The sequence below is a fragment of the Branchiostoma floridae genome, chromosome 12, assembly GCF_000003815.2.
Source record: "Branchiostoma floridae strain S238N-H82 chromosome 12, Bfl_VNyyK, whole genome shotgun sequence".
Lineage (NCBI taxonomy): Eukaryota > Metazoa > Chordata > Leptocardii > Amphioxiformes > Branchiostomatidae > Branchiostoma > Branchiostoma floridae.
This window is the reverse complement of record NC_049990.1, coordinates 16,017,160-16,037,660: the sequence shown is the minus strand read 5'-3', so window position 1 is coordinate 16,037,660 and position 20,501 is coordinate 16,017,160. Positions and strand designations below refer to the sequence as shown.

General features: G+C 37.7%; 1 protein-coding gene across 1 annotated transcript in view; it reads right to left on the bottom strand.

Moving 5' to 3' along the window:
- Positions 1 to 3,226: 3,226 nt before the first annotated feature.
- The window catches only part of LOC118427540, a 50,504-nt gene continuing 33,229 nt past the window's right edge, over positions 3,227 to 20,501 (bottom strand). Inside the window, exons 18-35 of the mRNA XM_035837377.1 lie at positions 20,193 to 20,308; positions 19,529 to 19,688; positions 19,051 to 19,196; positions 17,544 to 17,643; positions 15,973 to 16,195; positions 15,518 to 15,613; positions 14,664 to 14,762; positions 13,460 to 13,684; positions 12,725 to 12,955; positions 12,422 to 12,559; positions 12,017 to 12,046; positions 10,179 to 10,349; positions 9,174 to 9,239; positions 8,445 to 8,708; positions 6,900 to 7,068; positions 6,249 to 6,369; positions 5,751 to 5,858; positions 3,227 to 3,677 (exon numbers count right to left, since the gene is read on the bottom strand). Of these exons, the coding sequence (XP_035693270.1) occupies positions 3,270 to 3,677; positions 5,751 to 5,858; positions 6,249 to 6,369; positions 6,900 to 7,068; positions 8,445 to 8,708; positions 9,174 to 9,239; positions 10,179 to 10,349; positions 12,017 to 12,046; positions 12,422 to 12,559; positions 12,725 to 12,955; positions 13,460 to 13,684; positions 14,664 to 14,762; positions 15,518 to 15,613; positions 15,973 to 16,195; positions 17,544 to 17,643; positions 19,051 to 19,196; positions 19,529 to 19,688; positions 20,193 to 20,308 (2,871 nt within the window). The 3' untranslated portion in view covers positions 3,227 to 3,269. The remainder of the gene's footprint in view (positions 3,678 to 5,750; positions 5,859 to 6,248; positions 6,370 to 6,899; positions 7,069 to 8,444; positions 8,709 to 9,173; positions 9,240 to 10,178; positions 10,350 to 12,016; positions 12,047 to 12,421; positions 12,560 to 12,724; positions 12,956 to 13,459; positions 13,685 to 14,663; positions 14,763 to 15,517; positions 15,614 to 15,972; positions 16,196 to 17,543; positions 17,644 to 19,050; positions 19,197 to 19,528; positions 19,689 to 20,192; positions 20,309 to 20,501) is intronic.

The following is a 20,501-nucleotide window of genomic DNA, read 5'->3' as shown; positions in this document are numbered from 1 at the left end:
GCTACGGACCAAAACAAACCGTTTTGTAAACAACAAGTTTCGCTTGTTTCTGATCTTTATAAGAATAATTTTGCTTTTTTATCTTTAAGTGTATAATTTTTCGTTTGTTTATTTGTGTATTATTCACAAATAAATAAAAAACAACTCCCAGTTTTTCATCACGTTTATACGATACGACAACGCCCCATATGTACTCTGTGAGCATCTGTAGACAAATATGTGGCAATGTAGATTCAACTCATTATAATCATGTAAAGAAATGACCAAAAGTCGACTTTTCCATCGTTCCACTGATTGAATTTATTTCACAAAGGATCTTTACTCTCAGCGAATTTATATTTTTAAGTCTTCATATTCCCTCTGCTGTTGTGTAATCGTTACAAACATTTGTTGTCATTGCAAACATCAAATTGCTGAATATCAAACTCTAGTGCAATATGTCGTTAGGAGACGCTTCTAAGTTAGATTTAGAGAATCTATTGCAAACAGTCTTTACTGTACTCACATTTAAGTTATCAGTATTAAACTACACACTCTATAAATGCAATACATTTAAAGTTACATAATTATTTTGTTTCAATGTAACTTTACTGAATATTAGTTAAGGACGCAGATATAGAGCAATAATTACCTTTGCCAGAATGGCTAAGGTTATGTTTTAGGCTTGTGAGTCTGTGTGTCTGTGTGTGTGTGTGTTAACAGCATAACTCGAGAAGCCTTTGATGGATCCCAATGATATTTGGTAGGTGGGTAGAGGTCGGGAAAACGAAGGTCAAGTTCGATAATGGGCCCCCTAGAGGCTTGCTAAGGTACTGCAGCAGAACCTCAATTTTTTATATCTCGTGTTCTGGACATGCTGTGGTCATGATTTTTGACTGGTAGATAGCCCTTGGGGCAGAGAGTAAGTGCTGTCAGTTTGGACCCCCTAGCGGCTTGTTTGGAACTGCAGGCGCCGGTTTCCTTTCAAACTTTGGACGAGAATAACTCTACAACGTGTTGACGAATCGTCATGATTTTTGGTATGTAGATAGAATGAGTGATGACTTACATAATGATATACCAATTATGCAAATCAACAGCTGATTTGCATAATTAATGAGGAAAATTTATAAATCCACTGCATTCCATGATAGGACTTTCAAACTTGTTACATATGTAGCTGGGAAGGAGAGAAAAGTCGATGGATATCAATTATGCAAATGATGGCCTCATTTGCATAATTAATGAGAAAATATGAACATGTTGACAGATCATCATGTCTTTTGGTATGTAGGTAGCGTAAATGAAGACCTACATAATGAGATACCTACATAATGAATTATGCAAATCAACAGCTAATTTGCATAATTAATGAGGATATTTTATAAATTCAAACTACATTCCACAATAGGACTTTAAAACTTGTCACATATGTAGCTGAGAAAGAGAGAAATGTCAATAATTGTTTATCATGCAAATGGTGATCTCATTTGCATAATTAATGAGAAAATATGAACGTGTTGAAGGATCGTCATGATTTTTGGCATGTAGATAGCCTAAGTGAAGACTTATATAATGTGATACTTATTATGCAAATTAACAGCTAAGTTGCATAATTAATGAGGAAAAGTTCATAAATCCACTGCATTCCATTATAGTACTTTCATCAAAGTTGTCACATATGTAACTGAGAAAAAGGGAAGAGAAAAAGAGGTGTGTTTAAAGACTTTGAAAGAGAATAAGTCAAGAATGGATCAAAGGATCATCATGATTTTTGGTATGCTGATAGATATCGTAAATTGTAACTTGGGATCTAATTTGCATAATCAATGCCGCAATTTTATAAACCAACTCCAAGCATACAATTATAAAGAAAATGAAATGAGTAATGCATTTGTCTACAGACATCATTCTACATAACAAACCTGGTTTATTTGGCAAAGGTATGTGTTCGTGGAACTCTAGTTTCTTCTACTTTTGCTGGTATCTACTTCGTTGCAAAACTGAAAGCTTGTTACCCATTAGCAGCACTCGGCAAGTATCTGAATCCGTTGGTAACTAACCCAATACTCATATATAATTTAGCTGCATGTACCTTTAACCCTATTCAGACCGGGGGGGGGGGGGCTTTTGAGGCCTGCGCCAACTTCGATGTCCTATAACGCCAGTACGCCTAACGCTAGCGCCACCAAATTTGGTGAGTTTTCCTAAAATATTGTTGGCAACAATTTTACAAAGTTTGACAAATTTTCCATTTTTTCGTGTTGCCATGGCAACCGTCTGCTGACAGGCAGTTTTGCCAAAAATCACTATTTTTGGTTCTAACAATGTATTTTTCAAATTTATTTGCTATATTACTGCTATTTTGTTACATAAATAAAATCTTATATTATTTAGCATATCTTTCATAATTATATATGCATAAATTATGCTAATTTTATGACGTCATCAGCCCAAAATCCAAGATGGCGGACCGTATGGCCAGATCGAGAATAACAAGCTAATTATCCCTTAAAATTTGTAACTATCTGGTATTTTTTCATCAAAAACCATCTAAATGAATGAATTTAGTCTATTTCCATTGCCCTTTGTGATTATTTGTTGTAAAAAAAGGAGTTTTAAAAATTCAAGGTGGTGGATATAATATGGCGGAGCCTAACTCGCATCTTAGATGTGCATGACGTCATTTTATGACGTCATTATGACGTCATCAATGTTGCTATTGGCAATACAAGTCGTAATAAACATTATTATTCTGTTATCTGCACTTGTTGTTACATTTTTGTTGTATAACTTGGAGTTTTCTGAGAATACCCTTTTTTCATGGGTCCGGCCAATATAATCAAATTGATGACGTCATAAATAAGTCATCTTACGTCAACGTATCGTCAAACGTCAAATGCTTGTCAGATATTATGTCGATATCATGTCCTGAAAATTTGGTGGCCCTACGGCACGTCGTTCAAGAGTTAGAGGACTTAGAAGTGGAGGGACTCAAAAGCCCCCCCCCCCCGTCCAGGGATGACCAAAAAAGCCCGGTCTGAATAGGGTTAAAATCCTTATTATTTTTGAAGAGAAATAAGAAATCTATATACTAACTTATATATAACAAAGATGGTACAGTCAATTATTCAATAAAATCTATAAAAGAAATGCTTTAAATGTCGTCAGAATAAATGAATTTACATCTTATTAATGTGGCATCTTAGCACATATATACAGGTTAAAAGATGTTTTCAAAGTTATGATTGTACCTTTGTCACTTTTTCATAGAATACTCTCTACGAATCCTAGTCCACAATGTAATTTCGCCCAACCAACTTCTTCACATAGGGTAGCAGTTCTGACATAGTTGCTCGCCTATCAGCATCAGTGAAGCACAGAGACAATACATTGTGAACTTCCTCAGGTACAGACATATGGTCATAACTTGGATATTCTCCCTTATGTATCTTAGACACGATATGCCAGTCCATAAGACCTTTCCATACTTCTTCACCCAGGAAAAGTTCATAAAAAACGCAACCAAATGCATAAACGTCACTGGCTGGCTGTAACTGTGTAGATTCCAGGCTTTCAATGTGTTTGTAGCCGATGGTTCCTTGCAGCCCTGTCTCTCTCGTGAGAGAATGACGCGTTCTCCTGAAGTCTCCTAGTCCAAAGTCCGACAACTTTGTGACATAGGTTTTCTCATCAACCTACAGCAGGGAACAGAGTGAAAATGATATATACAGATTAATGAGATCTTAGCTTGGACATGTTAGTAGAAACCATCCGGAATCATCATAATTGAGAACTGTAATTTCCAACACAAAAGATGAACTTATGGAGGTTGTTTCACTGTCCAATACCAGCTGACTTTGCCAAGCAAGGATCAATTCACTGTTGCTGTTTTGTCAAATTTTGTAGACGAAGAACCATCTGATGACTCGGAGATCAGTAGAGAAAATGTATCAGTGTACCAAATTTGTAGAATATAACCCTTAAGCGTAAGTGGGTAAAACTTGACAGCAATCATAGATAACTTTGTAGATCTCATTCAACATAAATGGGGAGGAGGAAAACAACTTCCTTTATTTCATTTCATATAAACTTTTATGCCTTCAGTTCCAGTTGGCAAGGCAGCAAATGTAACTGTATAGAAGCCTAAAGGTTCCACACTCAACAGTCATCTTAACGATTAAAAATCTGCCTAACCATCACCAAATGTATGTTGTTGTTTTTTTATTATAAATGTTTTGCGCAGTCTATGTCATTATAAGTCTGTATTGGCTGGATGACAGTAGTGTTTTATAGGAACTATATACATGTATATATATAGGGCTGCGCTAGATACACATTCAAGTGATTGTGTGGCATTTGTATTTAGAACATTCGGAACAACATGGATATGCGCAACTCCTTTGTGTGATGGTAAGAATACATGGATGGCACCCATACATACGAGGGTGAGTCAGAAAGTAATGCAAGTGGTTTCATAACAGAGTCTTTCTTTGATAGAATGAGTTGAAATTTGGCACAAAGGTTAAGACATCTCTCCTCTTGAGATTGAAACATCTAAATTTGTTGCTCATTGTTTTATGAGTGACTGAGCTGCTTTCAAGGTGACCACACCCTTGGTATCTCGTCAAATGAAAAGTGGGGTCCAATTAACGTACAATTAAGAATTTCCCTAAACCAATTTTTTTTTTATTGTAGGAGACTAAGCCAGCACATGCAATAAGCTGCATTTCTCTATAAGCCACACGCTTATTTTCAACACTGAAATCCGAGCAGTATTTCTTTTTTCGTTGCTGGTGTAGAGTGAGGTATACGCGGTCTTCAGGGTCATGAGATCTGCAGTGTTATGATTAAAACTTTCTGTAGCCTACTTTTTCATTAACAAAGAGAAATGAAACTTAGCACACTTTTTAGTCTTTAAACAGTTAATAACTGTGTAAAGTTTCGTTTCTTTTGGTAAATGGAAAAGTAGTCTTTTAACCAACAACTCACGAATTCGTGTATAAATCCAACCGCTCTATAACGCAACTTACTGCATGCTAGCAGCTGTAAATAAAGAACCATTACGAGTTTAGAAATGAAAATTGGTACAACCTATAGAGACATTTGTTATCATACATATATAATTTCAACCTCCTACAGTGATTTTCAGTGGGTCAGATTTAGAGGAATCGATAGTCTGACAAGCTACCAAGGGTGTGTTCATCTTGAAATCAACTCAGTTGCTCACAAAATGATAAAGACCAAATCTAAAACGTTCAATCTCAAGAGGACATATATCTCTACCTTTATGCCAAATTTAAACTCAATTGATTAAAAAACGAGTCTGTTATGAAACCACTTGCATTACTTTCTGACTTACCCTCGTAGATAAAGGAGGCGCACGCCTTGCATAGTTACAACCACCTCTCAACAGAGACAGGGTCGGGGATACCCTAAGCTTTCTGCAAACATACTATTTACTGCTCACCAAGTCACGTGTTCACATGCATATCGTGATGTTACCAAGTAGGTTTACTGCTAATCCCTTTACAAAGAGTCGAGGGCTTCTTTACAGTTCAACTTTCAGAACAGAGCATTAAAACATTGTGCATGTATTACAATGGTAATGTGCACGCAGTCAGAAAATATCACTAAGTCTAAGGCAGCATTCGTTTACTTACTTCATATACATGTTCAGATTTTTCAGTGTTGCTTCCTGATCAAGCATGTTCAAAATTATGACAGATCATATGCATCATTGATACACAACGGAAGGAAGTGTGACATACCAAGACATTGCTTGGCTTCACATCTTGATGAACAATCTTCCTCTGGTGCATATAATCCAGTGCTTGTCCAAGCTGGTAGGCGATGTAGCCCTGGGAGCCTGGAGGGAACTGCACAAAACAAATTAATCGTTGATTAAGATTTAAGAAGCCCATCAAAAATTAAATGCACATTTATATACAAATTAAGCTGAACCTAACTGTTAGTACATTTGCTCCGTAGGTACATTGTACGTGTTGAAAAACTGGATTTTTTTTACCATAATCCTTGCTGTCCATTAGAATTTATCAAAAGAGTTAAACCAATAAGCGAAAATTTTTGCATGCCTACATTTGTGTTGAATTGCATTTTACATTTCGAACTGGTCAAAGGAGGTTTTTATTCTAATACAATTAAATAAAGGATGGGTAGTTTGGGCGTAGGTGCATACCACCATTATTAACAACAAATTACTTAATGAACTCAAAACATTCCAAAGAACTCTATCAAATAATATTGACCTTCTTCTTGTCAGCGATAGCCTTGCTCAGATCATATCCATTGACAAACTCTGTCACAATGATCACTGACTCTCGGAAGCATACTCCAAAGAAAGACACAATGTTGGGATGGTGTAGTTTGCTGAAATACATCAGATATGTTACTAGTCACCCACAACACAGATGAACTATATTGCGTAAGAATTTATACCATCATTGCTACATATACTTGAATTATAATCTCCAAGCAAATCTTGCGTGGCATAAGACAGTATCATAAGCTGGCTGGCGGAGTTTTGCCGGCAGAGGACTTAATTGATTGGCCACGTGAACGAATAAAACTCCTCTGCCGGCTAAACTCCTTCCCCAGCTTATGTTACTGTCTTAAACCACCACAAGATCTGCTTGGAGATCACTGTGCATTATTACCAATGGTTGTTCGCAATATGTTACACCTGGCTGTAATCTAGAGGGTACTGGGGGGGTGGAGGTCCGATACAATAATGTTTTGGGATTCAAGAAAATATTACTAGCAGAGCCGGCACACTCTCCTCTGGAGTACAGTATATAGTAGATGATATGCATTCAGTGAATTTGACAAGCAAACCATTCCTATCAAGACGAATTCCATTTTCATCATTATTGTAGTATTAGTCTCCAAATGAATAATACCTCATGATTTCAATCTCATTGTTCCTGATCTGGTTCATCCGAACACCTTTCAACTCTTTGGCAGCAACAATGGTGCCCTTCCAGCTGGCCTTGAATACCGTTGCAGAGGCACCCCGTCCAATCGGATCTACCCTCAACCGCAGTGCACTTGGTGGAATCAAATACTCCTCTAAAAGAAAGTCACAAGTCTTTTATAATATGGTAACATCTCTTTTTAAAAAACCAACAAGACCAAAATAGAAATGTACTAAGCACTTAGCATTAAACTTGCTCAAAGTATTTGATGGAACAGGATCGGTTGATGACTAAGATAATGTTGATTCTGAAGGATTGCCGACTTGTTTCACATTTATAGTCTACATCTACACTCAAATTACCTTGGGCACAAGCATCTAGAAAAGAACAAATCCCTTTTTTCTTTGAAAATTTCTGTGCTATGCTGTTTTGATACACTAAAGCCCCGGTCACAAAGCGCGTACAATTCCTTGCGATTCCTTCCGATGCGCAGTATGAGCGCAGTGCATCGTAAGTCGGGGGGAAATCGGAAGCAATGGTTTAAATATATAAAGCCGTGGTCACAAAGAGCGTAGTGCATCGTACGATGAGGTCATAAGAGCGTACCTGCGTCAATCGCAGTAAATCGGGGAGCGTCCTTTGACGAAAAATAGAGCTGAAATGGATTTTGAACATGTTCAAAATTTCGCTATCGTCGTAAGATTATATTTGCCCCCATAGCAGACTTCATTGCGGCAAATTTTGTCTACTGATGAGGTTATAGATCTATGAATTGTTAGCATGTTGTGATGGTTTCAGTTTTCCCTGATATTGTCGATATTGACGAAAAGGGAAAATATATCAGTCGCAACTGCCACAGTCGCAACAAGAGAACAGCGCGCCCCGCACAGGTGATGCAGACAATTATTTGATCGCTTCATGCACGTGAGTTTATAATTAGATCAAATCTAAGCTCTCGTCGGTCTTGGGTCAGTTTACCATAATCGTAATAACCATGGGGACAACTCGAACATAAAAGCAGGCTCTATGAGTCGGAAATATATATGATATAATGCTTATGATTTTTGTATGATGGCATCTTTTTGTTGATAGCATATCATGATACGATCTTCGAAAGAGCCTGACACGTAGAGCCGGCAAGCAGGCCGAGATAATCATACCAGTACTCGCGCTTGTCATGGTCTCTTTTAATTTATTTTTACAGTTAAAGATATTATAGGAAGGTATTCAACAGCTAAGTCCACATTTTGTTTGTTAAAGAAGCACAAAAGCGGCCAGGCGGCTATTCAAAAGAGACACAAGTGAAAACTCGTACGACGCTGGAAAAATTTTGAACACCATCCGATGCGTTGCGATGGCTGATTTTGCTTACGATTTTGCTGCGATTTACTGCGCTCATCGTACGATATGCGGAATATACCATCGCAAGAAATCGTACGCGCTTTGTAACCGGGGCTTAATACGCATGACGTTGCCTGCATGAAATTCACCTAAGAAAGACAGAAAACTGCAGATATAAAGAACTTTTACCTGGAACTCTATAAATTTGCACAACTTTCACAGGTTCAGACATTGCCATCTCTCGGTCATCACTACAGCTGATGATGTGGCAACGGTATTCCCCGGGCTCAGTGACGTACAACATACAAAGGTCTACACCTTCAGACACCAAATCACCATCTTTGTACCATTCATGTCTTACACATTTCTTCCCATAGAAAGGAGACATGCAGACTAGGACAAGTCGACCATCTTCCTCTCCATTCCCTACTCTGGGACCATAGATGATGGAGCCTGTAATAGGGCAAATAAAAGACATTTGCATTAATTGATATATTTTGTATCTATCAACTATTTTTATTGAGATACGTACATGTACTTAAACCAGGGTATATAATACACTTCTGTATAAAAGATATTCATCCATTCATTCTCAGATGAAGCTTATTACAAAACTTGTACATTTCTTGCCCTGATTGTAGTCATAAAATGAAACCTAGATTGACATTTGTAACTACTGTTTAAGATTTATTCAAACGCACGCCTCACCTAACTCTAGATGCCCCACGATTAACAGATTTTTCACAGGTACAATTTTAGTATTAAGGGCATTTCTGATGTCTACCTGCTTCTTCTCCTGGCTAGTTCATGCACTGAGCATAATGGGTGTTAGTGTGGATTTTCAAATCTATGAAGAAAAGTTTTTAATCTCCATGACCTAACTTAAGGTCTAACTGAATGGTAGTCTGTTTGTCTTACCCTTTTCTACAGCAGCTGGGAACATCGGATTAGCAGCTGTACTTGCCCAGTCCAAAAAGGTGATATCTATGGAAACATCAAAACAATGATGGTTTGAATTATCATATATAGATTAATCACAACTCAATGTTATTGCATTATTATCTATTGTGTCAGTACCTAAAATATTTTGGAGCTGGATGATACAGGTAAGGTTTATGGTGTTAGAAAGATAGGCTAATTTTATTTCAGCCATGTTTGGAGTGTCCATTAAACTGTCAAGTAGCTATAAGGCAGGTTGTAGGTCATCGAGTCTTCTTTATCGAGGTCAAAGGTCACCAGGTTGTGATAGAGGGATTTCTGCAAGCAGGTTTTGGGTCAACATCACTAGATAAATACTTTAGAGGTCAGACTATGCAGCCAAAGTGAGTTTTCCATGGACTAAACCTCAGTTAGGTGACTTTTGACAGCCTGTTTCTAACATGAAACTTTGCTACATGTATATATATTTGGATAGGGCTCTGAATTAGTGGTCCTTGCCCTGCTCCTTCAGTACAGGCTTACAACATGGCTACCAGATGACTTTTGACAAGACACCTGATAGGTCATGTGCATGACCAGGTTGCTCTTAAAGTTGGGTAGTTTTGGCAATACTACAGTGTACAAGGCCTTGGCAGTGCATGGATAATAGATTTTTCACCCATAATTAGACCCAGAGATCTAATAGGAGTTTGTTGTGCATCAACTGTGCTCAACTATCTCCTAAGAGTGAATGATTACCAGGAAACACAAGAGAAACAAAATTTGGAAACATAGCCTCTGTTTAGTGATAGGGAAAGTATATAATTTATCCTCCAAAACAAATATTAGAAACCCTCCGACAAGGAGATAACTCCTCTTCTGCTGATTGTGTATTCCCCGGGCACAGTCTGTGTTTCAAATACTGTACTGAGATTTGGCACTACTGACTTATCTAATATTTTTCAAACAATATACATCTTACTCTAGTTTTTAAGATCAGATTACCTCGAGCGCCAATTGTTTTTTTCATGCTCTTGATCATCCAGCCATATGCAAGAGGATGGTAGTGGTCTTTTTGCTCCTCTGTCATGTTGTGGGCAGCAACATCGGCTTCAAGACATTGATCCCTTGATTTCTTTAGTTGTCCATTCTTGGTGTACTCAACACTGAGTCGACCTATGTAATTAATTATGAATTAATAGATTTTGATAAGATTAATTTTCCGATTACGGCTTTATGTCATACAGAATAATCTAAAGCAAAATTCCTTCCATACTTTTTATAATCCATTTCCTGATTGACTCTGCAGGTGGACAACAATGTATGTGTTGGCATGAAAGCTCATCGGTGTTGGCATATCCATATTGAAGTTTTTAAACTGTCACGCAACACAAGAAATTGCTCACTTCGAATTTTCGGTTGCACATCCGTCGACCTTCGTAAGGAGTGGTGATTCAATTAAACTCTGAGCACGTGACTCGAGTAAAGAATCTTACATGCCTGGTAAGTGGTATCGGCCTCCGTGACTCAGTTAAGTGTCCCTAGGTCACATACTCAGAGGAATTGAATCACCAATCCAGACGAACGTCGATCATTATGGATGACATGGGCGACTGGAAATTAATTCTAGGTGAGCAATTTCTTGTGTTGTGTGACAGTTCAATGGAGGTATAGTTTTGGTGTGTCTGTGTGTGTCTGGATATTTGTGGTCAGCACAACTCGAGAACCTCTGAATGGATAGTAATGATATTTGGTAGGTGGGTAGGAAGACATAGGTCATGGTCGATTTTGGGCCCCCTGGTATGTGACCTTGGTCCTACAGCAGAACTTCGATTTTTTTGTATCTTTGGCCTGAACATGCTATGGTCTTGATTTTCTGGTGGCAGATAGTTTGTGATGTAAGCAGAAAGTGATGTGTGTTTGCCCCCCTAGCTGCTTGCTCTGGAACTGCAGGGGCAATTTTGTCAAAATCTTCTAAGGAGCATAACGGAACATAGGAACGATGGATTTCCATGAAATGTTACTAAGCTAAGCATGTAGGTGTGTTTGGCAGAGATGTACATAATGAAGTGCAAATTATGCAAATTTGGTCTGAATTTGCATATTTAATGAGGAAAATCTATGTTTCTAGTATTTTCTATCATATGACTCAATACATAACATGGTAGGTGGAAAATCATCAGATACAAAAAAAAACATGTACCAATTATGCAAATAAGTCCCTAATTTGCATAATTAATGTAAAAGCGTCCTGTTTTATCTAAGTACATGTAGTAAATGATTGGATAGTTACTGACATGTGTAAGTTATTTAAAGGAGTACATAATCAAGTACAAATTATGCAGATGTGCAAGTCATTTGCATAACCATAATATTTAATGGAGGTATGAGGTCTCCGAACTCTTGTTTTCCATTTGCTTTTGGTCAAAAATGGGCTTTGATCTTCGTCAATCATTCCATTGAGAACCATACTTAAGACTTGAAAAATGAGCCTTCATAAAAATGCGGTGCTCTTCGGAAATCAAAATGTTTGCAGCATGCGTGTGAATAGTTGTTCATCATTTTCGACGTAAGCAACTTAATTCTGCTATCTATCTATTTGATCCCAAATTGACCTGGAACTTATCCATAGAAAGCAGTAGTTAAGGTATTATTCCCATCATGCATCATACCCGATGGATCTGCATGAAAAATAGAGAAAACAACACACTCATCTGGTGGAAGATCTAACTTTGCTACAGTGAAGATTTTTGGATTATTTTGTAATTTCTAGAAATCTCCCTCCTCCCCCAATTCCCTATCATTCAGATTATATGACTACAAAATTTACAGAACTAGTGTACCTGGATCTGCCATCGACACCATCAGCCGATCTGAAACAAACACACTTTAATCTGACATCAAACACTAAGAAATAAAGCAATTGCTTGTAAATAAAAGAAAATAATTGATTTGAAAATTTAGTACAGTACTAAATACTAAAAGTGACAAGAGCTACAAAGCATCTACATATGTGGCTGTTTTTTAATGCATTGATAAATTGAAATAATATGCAACAGCTTGCAAGACAGAGAATTTCTTTAACTGCTAGAAATATTGATAAATGATTGGGCAAATCAGGTAAATCAAGTTTGCACTTACTTAGAGTTAAGCATTACGAAAGGCCACACCGTTGCAGTTACTGATTATTATAAGTACTTCTATAATTGGACTACTTATAGAGGTAGCACTTGAAGTTTTAATCGTACAGTTGTCGTTTTTCTCTGTTTTTTTCATACTGATGTTGATACTGAAGCGCTGGTCACTTGGTGCTTGTGATGGAGGTGGGGACCACTCTTCATAAACGCCTTCTTCTCCTGGAACATCCGCAAAGTCGTACATATCATCTGTAAAAACAATATGAAAGTTTGCCCTCTAAGAAGTTAAAGCACCAAAGATATCAAGCGGTATAAACGTTCTTTCACATATTGCAACAGCTGTTGTTGACATTGATACATCTTAGGCATGTTATGGTCAGGAAGATGGAGATCTATAATTAGCCCAGGGCTTACCTGTGTCTGAGTCAATGTTGCATGCAGTCAGAGACGAAGTTGTATCCTTAATGGTACTTGCAAGGCATAATTTTGGTACTAATCCCTCTCCACGACTTGACATCACTCTAATCCAGCCATCCTCATCTGAAGTTGTTTCATCTACAACAGTGACCATTTCACCAGCCACAATTGTCAGCTCATCATCTGGTGTATAGTCTAGAATAACCCTCGCTTTGAGATTTGGATTCACTGTAGATGACATTAAAAAGAATATTGTTGATTTTTACAGTTTTTATTACATGTTTTGGGATATTTGGTAAGTAGTGAAATGTCCAATCAAATAATAATATCAATATCACTAAAAAAAACACTAATTACACTTCCATGAAGGAAGTATTGCTTTGACCATACTGTTTTGGGTCCAGATGGTATGTGGGGTATATCTCATGAGTCACTGGAAGGATTGCGATGTTTTTGGTAGGTGGGTAGGTGTGTGTTTGGTGATGGTGAAGGTCGATTTTTGGGCCCCCTGTTTGATTGATGACCTTGGTACTGCAGCAGCACATTTTGCATTTTTAAAACTTTTTCTGACCTCCTGCCTGCAACAGCCATCATCCAAGCCCCAGAAAAGGCATTAATACGTTTCATGACTTTTGCTACTGCTTAAAGCCTAAACTCATGTTTCCTCGTTTTGGGGACACCCAGTGCACTATGGGATAATCTATTGTTACAGCAGTATACACATGTACCCACATTGTACATCTTGTTCCAGGATTTCTTTGTTCACAGAATATGCATCTCTGCCATCAACAAAGAATTCCACATTTGCAGACATAAATTGGCCTCTTCCTTCTGCAGAGGTGCCTTTCCACCAGCCATTTCCCAGATGTTGAAGGTCAGTCAAAACCTCTCCAACAGAGAGCTTGAGATTATATTGTGGATGGTGCGAGCTCAAAACTGCCACCTTATCAGAGTAAGCTGTGACAGAAAAAATAGTATCAGTTATGAATGTTGATTTCTAGTTAGGCCACACTGACTTAATTTTATGGATGACAACCGCGCACGCAATAATTTTCTCCTGTTTAAGAAAAAAAAGAATTTCATGTTTATCGGAGGACCGAGTGCTCTCTAGGATTGGAGGGCAAATGGTCAAGACATGGAGCCACAGCATCCTTGTTCCTTTCTTTAAACAAGAATGGCAATACAAACATGATTAAAAATTGGCAATGATTGAGTGTTACAGTCTTACTGGAGGTGAACATAAGACAAACCAAGCCTGGGAAAGAATGGTCTGGATGTTTAGCAGCATTTTTGGATCGATTTTTTCTTCTTTCGCCCGTGTGCATTATAATAATTAGTTTTAGGGTCTCCAGAGGATGTCATGTATAAAATTAAGTCATTGTGGCCTTAGAAATTGCACAAATGGGTACAAGAAATGTTTCTGAAACGTTCTGAAAGGCTAACAGTGATTCATATCATATTTAATTGCTAGAATGGGACAACTGGGATGTTAAAAGAGTGTTTTAAATGAGAGAGCAAAAAAGAATGTTAAAATAGGTATAATTTGACTAAATACTAGTACTAAAAGGCCGAATCAACACAGCATTAGAGGTTAAACATTTTGTATATCTTAATAATCATTGTTATTTGTTTGTGCCTAACTGGTCTCGTCTGGATTACAACAAATTAAAGAAGACAGTAACAGGATATAATAATTATAACCGTTAACAGACAGTACTGGTTTAGAAGGTTATCAGGTACCCCAACCCGCGTAGTAGTGACAATCAAGTCAGATTAAAGGCATGGTGGGTGGGGGGGGGGGTGTAAACGACTGGGGAGAATCATCTTCAACAGGATAATCCCCCCAGGGTGAAATGTACTGGGAGGGTTGGTTATGTCCTTAGTTTTTAGAAATCGTTTAGAAGTTCACTACAACTGACGATGAAGTGGAGATTACCTTGATTTATCTGATGGATGACTGGGCCCGGGTCTTCATAGAACTCCTCATCATCCGGGTTTTCATATTCGTCTCCCGACAGCCTGGCTTCAGATTGCTCTAAAATACAATTATTAGAAATATCAAGTGTTGTCACCGTACAAAAACGAGGTGAAATAATTCTGAACCACTGGTATGAACCGAAACCTCCTCCTCAGGCCATAAACTGGAGTCTGCCAATGTCTGTCTTTAGATGTTCACACAAGATACAATTATGCCATTGCAAAATTAATGTGAATGACACTTTGACATTTTTTTGTTTATGCACGTGGTGAATTTCTAACCTCAATAAGGAAAACTAAACTCAAATGTGTCACGGTCATCTGGACTAGCCAAAAATGTAAGGAACCTTCCAGAGAGGAAATGAGGTAGGCAATGGAAAAGACGGGAGGATAATATCAACGAATAGACATGCATGACACTAGATGTAAGTGTCAAAATCACTGAGAAATACAGATAACTGAGAAGGGGGGAGAAACCTGTCTACCAGATCTTCCGTGGTGCCCCAACTTTCAAATAGTTAGGCAAACGGATAGATGGGATAAGATGTGAGGGTGGAAATCTAGGCCTGGGATTGGTGATTTTTTCAACATGTATGTGGTCTCCGTCGGGGCTATCCAAAACTTCTTGGTGTTCCTGAATTGAAATGCAGCGAGTGGATCATGGATCGTTTCCTTAATGAAAGCCAAATTGGATACAAAATTGCTTTAATTCATTTTGTCTTCAACGTACAGTATGATCAGCCCAGGGGAAACGTACTGGGAGGAGTCTAGAACCGTTTAGAAGTTCACTACTGACGATGAAGTGGAGCTTACCTTGATCTATCTGATGAATGACTGGGCCCGGGTCTTCATATGGATCCTGATTCGGGTTTTCATATTCGTCTTCGGACAGCCTGGCTTCAGATTGCTCTAAAATACAATTATATTAGAAATAATCAATATTAGTGTTTTCACCGTACAAAAACGAGGTGAAATAATTCTGAACCACTGGTAACAGATGAATGAACCGAATCCTCCTCCTCAGGCCATAAACTGGAGTTCCATGTACCTGTCGGGGGTTCAATGTAACTGTTTGGGATTTCATGTATCTGTCTTTAGATGATTCACACATGTCAAGATACAATTATGTCATGATTGCAAATTTGGATTATACTTGATGCAGACACTTTTCTTCTGTAATATAAACGTGTTCTAACAGTCATTTTTAAACTTAAGGCATCATACTGTATTGATAATTCTTTACATCAGCTTATGGTAAATTTCTTCACCATATGGGTACAGCAGGCCTTCATAATCCCTGGGAGGTAAAGGCTCTGGAAGGTTCAGACTGTTGTCTCGCGGAAACGGTGGAGGTGCACGTTGATGAGGATTCTGGTCTTGAAGGTCTGTCATACTCCTAGACATTTCAGTGGCTGTACCATGGGAAGGTTGATCAACATTGCTGCGTGCACTTGCAGTTCGTCCTATCCCTGATCTGTCAGACAACCAGGACTGAAAACAAGAACATTAGGCTGGAAATAGTGAAGGAGTTGTAGCGATTGGAAATACATGTTTTGATAATCACAAAAAAAGCTTATAATCTTGCTAAATGCTTGTCACGTATGATTCTTAATTTCATGTACTATCTAAATTTAAGGTAATTAAAATATACCACCTTGAATTTTCTTAAAATTTAAGTAAGACCAAATCAAGTACTTAGGTTAAAGGAATCTAAGAATTATAATTATGAGTAAAGATATAGATTAAAGAAGTGAATAAATGCAAAGAGTAACACATTATAAGGGTATACGTAGTGAATTGTGTAATGCATATTAAAAAAGTCGTATGAACATCAAATTTGGAGAGGATAATATACCCCGTGTAGATGTATAACAAATTTTATAATAACAGTTTTTGTGTCATCATCATTTTTTTATATGACATTATGACATCATTAAGGTAATAAAGGCGGCCATCTTGGATTTTGACCACTGGCGTCATCAAACTAGCATATATCGTAAGTTATATTTAATTTCATAGAATATGTTCGAAAACATGATTGTGTAGTTTACCAAGAAAATTATGTTTCAATCAAAATCGGAATTTTTTTTAAGAAACATACTTCCGTTGCTATGGCAACACAATGAATGATAAACATATTTTATTAACTTGAAATTTTGGATACTAATATCATTTTGCGACTATTTACCATGTATGGAAGCTTTAGCACAAGCAATTCAAGCATCATGCAATATTAAAGTTGCTGAGGGCCTCAAAACCGCAATCCCCGGTCTGAAGAGGGTTAGTGCAAAACGTGGTCTTGCTGATCTTTTGCATAAATTATGATAATGAGAATTAATAACACCCTAACATGTGTTCCTCTTACATTAAAGAAGCAATGCATGCATGTACTGGTTCACATTGTACTGCAGGACAGGTGTTGCTGCTCACAGTTCAGATACGGTCACAAAAAAATATTTACATTGTACAGTAAAATATTTTGCATAAATCCGTCTGTACATATGTTTAAATACTTTACGTTTTGTGACCGCATCTGAACTGTGAGCAGCGACACCTGTCCTGCAGTAATGTGAACCAGTCAGAATTACCCTGAAGAAGGTGACAAACGGTCACCGAAACATCGGTGTGAATAAAGCAATCATATTTTTATGGTTTTGTGAAAAAGAGTCTCTTTTTTCCATATTCATACTTAGTAATTACCAAATGTAACAGCAACTTTAAATGCCCAAATTTCTTTGAATAGTGTTAACCATGGTGGCAGAAAACAATGTACTTTTTCCACCTGAGTTATGATACTTTATTACCTTTCTACATTCAATTTGATAAGATATACACTTACATCAGCACTGGCACCCTCGTAAGGACGGTCATAGATTTCCGACAGGTCAGGTGGATCACATGACTGTTTCCATGAACTGAATAGTGCATTACCAAGGTCACTGAAACAAAAAAGAAAAGAAACCGTGACAAATTTTCAATACAATACACAGCTTGCAAAACTATCAATACAAATATTCATTAAAATACAAGCTAATTGTATCTAGACAATGTCAATGCCTAACTTCTGCAAAACTCAGAGATTATCATGCTGAAATGAACTGTTTTCACAATTTATACGCAAGCATGTTTTACGCATGAATGTCTGCCTATAAGATGCCCTGTCTATTTATACCTGCAATGATACGCCATCCTTGTCGACGATTCTGTCCGTGGTCAGAAAATAGATTCTGAAGCTATAGTAATGTTGTACGTATATCTGATTGTGTGAGTTACATTGTATATCTATAACATTAGTAAGTAATCTATATTCTGTTATGGGAAATAATAATAAATAATCGACCACGAACCTTAAAACTTTAAAATGGACGTAAACATGGAGCTGTTTTCTCCCCGTAAACATTAGCCTGCAGTGGGTACCATGCATACGGGTATACGTACTAGTTAGGGCTGGGTATCGGTACTGCGTACCGGTACAAAACCGGTTTTTCTTATTGGACCGGTCCAGAAAAACCGGACCTGAAAAAATTAGGTGGACCGGATGTTGGACCGATTCGAAAATTAATAGATTATTTTATCAGGCATTCACACATTTTAGCGCTTGCAGATGGAAGAAAATAACAAGAGTGAAGTAGAGTAGAATTTATAGTAATTTCTACCAAGTTTTACAGCCAATTGTACAGGTGCAGTTAGCGTTGTATGGTTTTAAAAGTGTAAGTCTAATACTCCACCAAACAGATTTCTTTGTAGTAAAATGGACCATTGGTATGAGTCATACTGCATCAGGTCCAGGTTCAGGTCCGGACCTGGAACTAATCCTTTGGACCTGAACTGGACCTGGACCTGAATTTTCTGTACCGGTACCCAGCCCTAGTACTAGTAGTTACCTTCGCCAGAATGGCAGAAGGTTATGTTTTGGGCATGTTTGTGTGTCTGTGTGTTAACAGCATAACTCTCAGATAGATCCTGATTATATTTGGTATGTGGGTATATAGGGGTCGGGAAAATGAAGGTCAAGTTAGATAATGGACCCCCTAGCTTTTTGTACATGATAGCTCTTTGAGTTGGCTTCAGGTAAGGAGACACCTTTCTGAGTAGAGAAGCTCAAATCAGCCTGCAGCTCGATTTTCATCTGATCTCTTTAAATGACAATGACCATGATCTTAAATTAGTGTCTTATAATTTTGGTGTATAATGAAACCAATGGAACTATGAGGGAAGTTGAAGTTACTAAATTCAATATCGTGATAACGATTTATCACCAGCTTCTTAAATCACACTGTTTCACTAGAAATGCTACCGTTTGGGTAAACTATAGAAAGACATGTCAGTAAAAGATCGGTGTATACCTGTGGTTCAGCACCTCTATCACATCCTGGATAGCTGGCCTTTCCAACAGCTGGTACGCCCAGCATTTCTTCATAACGGTGTACATCCAGTCTGGACAGTTTGGTGGCTTTGGTAAGAAGTGACTGCCTTCAAGAAACAGGAGCACCTATGAAATAGGAAATATAAAGTTAACATATAGTACAAAACAGTCACTCTGTGGCTAGCACAGGTCATACCTTTAGCCTGTGTTTACGTTTTGTCGCATTTTTACGTCCACAACTCGACTAAGGCAACACCATGGACCCATTTTTCAATTTTGATAAGTTTAGAAAGTGCATACAAGAAAGTGCATAGTTTACAAGAAAGTATCAGGCAAGACCATGATGCTTTGCAACAAATACTGGGTTGCAAAACCAATAGTTGGATTTTCTAGAATATATCCTGTCAAAGTTTGTACTTTCTAATAAAAATGTTACAGTAGTAAGAATAACAATTTACGTCCTCATTCTTGAGAAGCTGATGAGGTATCAAGCGAACATGTGCTCCTTGAGATGACAACAGCTGGCCTGCCATGTACATTTGCCAAAACACAACTCCAAGGCTGTAAACATCACTAGCAAAGGAGTAGGTTCCTGATTGTATGACTTCAGCAGGAGACCTAGAATGTGGAGAGATGTCATTTATTGTTACATTTATTGTTAGAATATTTCCTACAGATTCTGAATCTATATTGACAATTCACATTAAGCACATGTTACCACGATAATGTACAAGACCTAGCTACGTACCTTTGAGTGGCACATACTAGTACCAAGATCATTCCAATCCATACATAAAACAGCTAAGTATGCAATGCAGAAACACAAATACAGTCATACACAGTTTCTTTGAGAACACACTGGTGTCCAGAACAAGAGTTTTCTGGCTGGCTCTCTACTACAAGCAACATGGCCGGCAAGGAGTAGTCGGCATTAAAATATTGTTTAACAAATCAATGGATGTGACATTTGGTAATGATCCATATAGCTGACTATTGAAATAAAAACTCCTGGTTAGTTGTTTCAAAATTGTAACAAATCTGCCTATCAACCATCAAGTTAAAGCTATAGCACTGAGTGAGTGAGTGAGTGAGTGAGTGAGTGAGATCTAGAGTCAAACGTACCAGCGTATGGAATCTGTTGGACAACCATCCATATCTTGAAACATGCTCTCTGATAGACTCATATCATAAACACCGCGTTGCAGCTTTTTTACTCGAGATAGCCGTCCCAACTTGATCTGAAACAAGGAAGTTATGTTAAATAATTATACACACAACGTTTTTTGGCAGTGTTTGGATCACTGTGTAGTTCAAAGGTTTAATGATTTTGTAAGTCAAAAATGCTCAAGAAACACTCATTACATCCAGATCACATTCAAAGCTTCATGACACACACTCATACTGTATTCAGTCTTTATGTTATTTCAAAAG